The sequence below is a fragment of the Tupaia chinensis genome, unplaced genomic scaffold, assembly GCF_000334495.1.
Source record: "Tupaia chinensis unplaced genomic scaffold, TupChi_1.0 Scaffold149383_1, whole genome shotgun sequence".
NCBI classification, from domain to species: domain Eukaryota; kingdom Metazoa; phylum Chordata; class Mammalia; order Scandentia; family Tupaiidae; genus Tupaia; species Tupaia belangeri.
This window is the reverse complement of record NW_006209227.1, coordinates 1,735,658-1,742,192: the sequence shown is the minus strand read 5'-3', so window position 1 is coordinate 1,742,192 and position 6,535 is coordinate 1,735,658. Positions and strand designations below refer to the sequence as shown.

The window sequence follows — 6,535 nt, the reverse complement described above, 5'->3', positions numbered from 1 at the left end:
AGAGTGTTTTTTTCCTTGGGATTTAAATTTTATTTTAAAAATTTATTTAAAATTTATTTTTCTACCGGAGTATACCCTATTATTAAGAAGTGAAATGGAATACTTATTACTGTGGATAAAGTCTTAACAAAGACAGTTTCATTTAAAAGGCAGCTAGATGGTCTCTGGACCCGAGATCTGCTTTACTGTATACTGCCCACTCCATGGGCCAATCCCCCGAGTCAGGCTGGAACTATAATTCTGACACCGGTCCCTTAAAAGCTGGCACCTGGATGAAAAGAAATCAGCGCCCCGTTCCCTTAGATGGGAAATCAACTGGACCCCTCCCCTGGCCTTCCTGCCTACTCTGCGTCTTCCATGTGATAAAATGAGAAAGCAGAGTCTGGAGGGGCAGAGGGCAGTTCACCAGCTTTTAAGAAGACCTTTGCAGGCAAAGGAAGGTGAAGACGGCAGGAAAGTTGCTGGACACAGTCCTTTAAGAAACACAAAGAGCAGGAAGGGAGGTCAAAGCAGCGGGCTGGACGAAGGAGCACAAAGGCACAGCTGCTGCTGTCCAAGGTTGCAGGCTGAGCCACTGGCTTCTGCCAGGTGGGACGTGGCACCCAGCAACGGGGCTTGTGGCCCCTGCCCCTCCCGGCTCCTCACCTTCAAAACTTGCCAGCAGAGCCCCACCTCTGCCATCCCAAAGAGAAATCCTAATGCTGGGGAAATCACAACATTGAAGTAAGGAGAACAGAAAAACAACACGCTTAGTTATTTAACCCAGCTTTATTTGTTCATTTTCTGATATTGAAGCATAATTCTAATTCTGAAAGCAGTAGTGGGCAAAAGAAAGCCATAGGAGGAACCACGAAAGGTATTTAAAATTCAATATTCAACTCTGGAGAGCAGAGTTAGCCTTTTCTAAACAGGGAATACGTTTCATATCCACTCATTTGATGTGGTCTTCAAAGTTAAAGACGATGCTGCCTCCATCTCTCTTTCCATCATCGCATTAGAGTTTCCATAGAGAAGTGAGGTCCTGGAGTCTCACCTTTGCTCCCTAAGAGGCCCTGGGCCAGGAAGAAGCTGGATTTAGTCCGCAGCGCCCCTGGGCAGAAGGTGTGGATGCGCTGCCTCCATCGGAAGGTCCTGGGAAGTGGAGCACACTGACGTGACGGTGTCCTCAGGAGGGCCCCACTAAGACTGAGGCACCTGGACTCTGATGTAATTTCTCTGCCTGGGTGGGCTGGGTATAAACACAGAAGAGCCAGAGTAGAGTGGGGTTATGCCCCAAAAAGCTTCAAAATAAAAAGATCCATTTTAAAGAAGGACATCCAGGTAGACAAGTGCTCAAGTCATGAGTAAAAAGTGTGACCTCTAACCTGACTTCTAATGCCTGGCCTGGTTTTGGACCAATATGGATGGGATCAGTGTTTCCTGCTGCATCTGGTTCTCTGGCCGTCGCAACCATGTGTGGAGCTGGCGTTCATTCATCTTCACTGTGGTCGCACGTCCCGCTGTGTGAATAGGCCACAACTTACTGCTCATTCCCCAGTTGACAGGCTGTGGCTAGCCTTTGGCTGTTTCCAGCAGTATTTCAACTCTTCACTTGGATGCATTCCACCGGGTGCACACCTGGCCGTGGCACTGCGGGGCCGCACGGTGAGCACGCATGCAGCTTCTAGAGACACAGGCCGCAGCCTTCCCACAGGCTTGTACCCGCATGCCTTCCGCCAGCGGTGAGAGTCTCTGTCACTCCATGTTCTCCTGGACACTTGCTGGTCTGTGTTTTCTTATTCCGGTCATGCTGCTGGGTCCCCTCATTTCTGAGGTGAGAGCTGAGTCACCTTTCCCAGCAGAGCAAATGCCAGTTAGTTCTGGCACGACCAGGAATCACCAACTAGAAGACCTAGGCTGTCCGGGTGAGTGTTGGTAAACTGGAAGCAGTCTGGGCAGCCGAGGCTTTGGTGAGGTTGGCGGGATATGGATTCGAGGACCTTCGGCACTTCCCAAGGGCAGAGTCCTGGTCCTCCAGGTCTTGCACGAGCGGAGGGAGTATGAACTCAGGGAGCAGAAGCAACATCGTCTGTGTGGATGTCCTTTGCGATTCAGGCTTAAGTGGTAGATTCTTCGTTCTCACGTGGAGAATGAAAACAGCAGTCAGCCTGTCAGGAAACCTGGGGTCTTCCCAGGCGGCTCACAGTTCCTTAGGTAATGGCTGGGAACCCGTGCTGGGTAAGCTCAGAAGGTAAAGCCGCAGTTAAAATGAACAAACTATTAAATAAAGGAGTGGCCAAAATTTTTTGCCGGGAGCAGGAAGCAGTAACATCAACGCACCTCTCTGCACCAGGCTAACGGGCCCTGTCTGGTTACGAGTAATGGGCAGGTGGATATAAACTTGAAACGACACACAAGCTGAAGGCCAGTGCTGTGGAGCTGTGCTCCAGAGGAGCGGTTCGCATGGAGAACAGTGGGATGGTGATAGCTTCGGTTTTGTGGTCATGGAGGGCAGGCTAGGGAGGAGGCCTAGTTGCTAATGTTCAGACACCCCGTGGGCATGTATTTGTGCCGCCTTCCCGTAAGCCACCCGTGTGTGCCCACAGCAGAGGCGTGGTGTTGGCACTGTGAGGATGCAATCGAGTAGAAGTTCCTAACCACTGCACTAGGCTTCAGTGGGCCACCAAGGCCAGAGGCGGACATGGTCGGACGTGGGAAGTTTGGTGTAGAGCGTATCCCGGCCAGATGGAGAAACAGCTAGCATTCTCACTGACGGTCTCTGATGGCTCTTGCTCTTTTTAGGCAGCCTGTGCACAGAGGTCACCTACTGCCCAAGGCCATTCTGCTACTTACAGGTACCTGGGCCGGACGACCATGCTGCTCCTGACTTGGCATTTCACAGCTCTGATTGACTCTGGCTTCCCTTCTATGTGGTATTCTCACTTCTGGGATGGCAGAAGCCCCACCCGCCCACCCAAAGTAGGCTGATCACCTATTATACACAGCAGGCAAAGCTGAGCCCCTGAGGAGCCAGCTGTCCAGTCGTGGAGCAGGTGAGCTAAGGTTTTGTTCCAGTATTCCAGGCTGCAGTGATCCAGAGAACACTGTCATGGAGCCAGGGAGAGGAGGTGCAGGTCTTCCAAGCATAGGCCTCCATTCATTGAAGGCAGCCATAGCAGATGACAGCCCTGGCTTTCATCTGGGACAGGAAAACCCACCCAGGCTAGCTGCCCTTGGAGTGGGAGTGACAAGTGCTGGACTCTCCACCATGGGCCTGAAGACCTCTCTGTCACCTGTGGGGGTGAACCAAACTGGAGCCACAAGCAATGGGATCTTCAGCCCCTAAGAGACACAGCTGTGGTCAGAGTCGAGAAGCCTCTTCCCTTCTGTGAGGTTAGTTAGTGGCTTTCAGGGTGGGCAGCCGATGGACCCCTAGAAGTTTATGCTGATGGCACCTAGACAATATACCTATGAAAGGACTAGCCCATGCTGGGGAACACAAGAAGTGCGTGTTCGTGTGGCAGGAGCACAATTTCTCAAGCCCTTATTTTGAAAGAGGTGAGGAGGGCAAAGAAGTGAGAGAGAACTAAGAAGGCAGATGCTGTCTAGTGGACAGGCCTCATGCTCAGGCCACGATCCACAGGTGTGTAAAGTTCAAGGGCTCGGAGAGTCACCTTTCCAGGGCCTCTTCAGATTCCCTGCTTGGGTAACCTCAAACCCACAGCTCAGCCCCTGCTCGATAGCTCTTCCAGGGCAGGCAGTAGGGTGAGCGTCCCTGGCCGGGAGTTGGAGAGGCAGTGGTCAGAGTACAACGCTACTGGCGAGGGCAGAGCTCAGAGCCCAGCTTTTCCTTCTGCCAGCTGTGTGGGCACACAGGCCTGCTGGCAGTGTGAGCTGCCCATCAAATCAGGCATTGGGCACAACTGGGCAGCTGTATCCTTTCCCTGGGTGTTGACATTTGGAAGTTCCCAGAATGCAGTAGGATTTTGCACCTGGGTTGCTACTCTTCTCCTGAGACGGGACCACACAGAGGGTATCTGGCTCCTAAGAGCCTTGGTCTGTGTGTGCAGGTGGGGGGGACGTACCCCTCACCTTGGTGGAGTAAATGAGCAAAAAATACCAGAAGTCATGTCCTAGGCATGGGGCTTGGGAGGAGGGAAGGTTCAAGCTAGTACAGGGAGCAATCAGAAACTGAACCACTGACTTCTAGGAAGCCAGATGGAAGTGAAAGTCAAGACAGAGTCAAGGAAGTAAGATGAGTCAAACGAGTGGGTGAACACTGTCAGCAGAGGAGGACGCAACCTGGAGGAGATGGCGAACTGCAGAGAGGGCGTCAGAGGTACTCCTGTATGTTTTCATCCATCGCTGTCCCCACGGCCTACTGGTACACAGTGCCAATACTTGGGAAGGAATGGATTCCCTCGGCCAATGCTGCGTTTACCAGGTGGAGGCATATGGATGGAAGGGCTGTTTGGGGTGATTCTGTCTAATCCCTTCAGTGCACAGACAAGTACAGACACCCAGAAGGGCGCAGACACCCAGCGACTTCCTAGGACTGGTGGGGTAGGGATGCTTTGCCAACTCAGGGACTTCAAGAGCTATCTTGTTCTTTTTAATTTTTTTTTGTTGTTGTTGTTGTTGTTTATTTGTTTGTTTTTGCCATGGAGTACATGCACTCACCAGAGAGAGGCAGAGAGAGGGAAAATGAAAAATCACTCCCCAGGGTGGGTGGCCATACTGCAATCCCTTATTCTCCATTCTCTTCTCAGGATTTTGGGCAGATATACATGCCTGGCATGATTTCAAGTCACCTGGTCTGGGATCTGAACTACTGTCAACTATGTGGGAGTCCAGTGCCTTAACTACCACGCCGCCTGCTGGCCCCCGTGGCTATCCTATAAAGGACAAGTAGGGGCCAGACTGGCAGCCGCCCTCCAGGACAGGGATTGGAAACATGTTCTTAAAGGGCCACAGTGTGATCAGTACAGTCACTCCACTCTACTGGCGGGGAAGACAGCCATAGGAAACACGTGAGTGGATGTGTGTGGCTGGGTTCCAGCAAAGCTTGACAAGAACTGGGGCCAGCATGGGCTGCATCACCGACAGCGCGAAAGCAGGCGTTTTCCTCACTTCCCCCTGAAGCTGGCCACTGGTGCGAATGACGTAAGTGGCAGGACACTGAGCAGTAAGGCCTGGCGTGACGGCCTGTGTCTTCTTCAGGAGAACACGCATTAGTAGGGTAGACACTTTTCTAGGGAAAACCTTTACTTACAGATTTTATTAGATATGAGAAAAGATATTTGGAAAAGACTATAGTTTCTCATGACTTTTTTTTTTTTTTTTTTGAGAAAAGGAAAACGTAACAAAAGAAAGGAAGGGAGAAGAAAAGAGAAGAGAAGCCGGGAGGGGGGTGTTGAAAAAGAGAAGGGAGGGGAAAAGAGAAGGAAAGAGAGGAGAGGGGAGAGGAGAAGGAAGGAGGGAGGAGGGGAGAAGAGAAGAGAAACTAAAGAACTCGAAGTGTTACCTTCTGAACCAAGTAGACACTCGTGGCTCTCTCCGCAGCCACTCTGTCCAGATCGGATCCCTCAGGAACAAAGTAGCTCACGTCGGCGATGTGAACTCCCACTTCAAAGTTCCCTGGAAATACACAAGAAGGACCATCAGCCTGGGCTGGAAGACAGGGCAACTGCTCTGAGGAATCCTCTCAAGGACGCATGTCACTCGCGGAGGCCATAGGACTTGAGTGTAGGCTGCTGGGCACACCCCCTAACCACTGAGACCTACCCTATCATCACATTCTTCACTGTACACCAGAAGATGAGATTTTTATTGTGAATAAACAAGATTGCCATTTTCATAAGCAGTATCCTTTTTCTGACGGCCTCTCATCTGAGTAAAGATCAGTAGAAGACATGGCTCATTCTGGATGATGGACACATCCTTTGCGGTCACAAGCAGTGAGTCAGTCCCCAGATCCTGCCAACGCTGCACCTGGAAGCTCTGCCCTTCCTATCCATCCCACTGGCCATGGCCCTTATTCGGCCACACACCTGGCCTCCCTCCCTTTCCTGATCTTATCTTATCTCACCCCATTCATATGTTTGCTTGGCTCATGGTTTTTCCTATGCTTGGAAGAATCTCGTCAGGATCTGCCTATCGAATCATCCTCGTTTTATACGGGGCAATGGAAAGAGGATCCCACAGAAGAGATCCCCTGCCCTCTGTCTCCACCTGCGTTGCTAAAGCAGCAACTCTACCTGATGATGCGACCCGGTCTTTCTTCAGTGTGCTCATCATTCCCAGATAGCAGTGTGTCTTTATTGACTTCCTGGTCCACTGTCTGCCTGTCTCCTTATGGTGTGAGAGCCAGCAAGTTCACTGTTGCATGCCCAGTGTCTGGAAGAGTCCCTGGCACATAGTAGGCACACAATAAATATTTCTTTGTCTATTGTTTCTCCCCTCTTTAGAACTGCCCTTTCCCTTCTTGGTGAACTGTCTCTCAACAGGCTCTCTTTCCTACCAGTTCCAATGGGCAGGTGGTGACCCAGGAGAACCA

The 6,535-nt window shown here is 51.2% G+C and overlaps 1 protein-coding gene across 3 annotated transcripts in view; it reads right to left on the bottom strand.

The window, feature by feature from the left end:
- Positions 1-6,535, bottom strand: part of DIS3L2 (DIS3 like 3'-5' exoribonuclease 2) — a 456,478-nt gene that overhangs the window by 116,577 nt on the left and 333,366 nt on the right. For all 3 annotated transcript variants that reach the window (XM_006171133.3, XM_006171131.3, XM_027769346.1), the window contains one exon: positions 5,504-5,616. In XM_006171133.3, the coding sequence (XP_006171195.1) occupies positions 5,504-5,616 (113 nt within the window). The remainder of the gene's footprint in view (positions 1-5,503; positions 5,617-6,535) is intronic.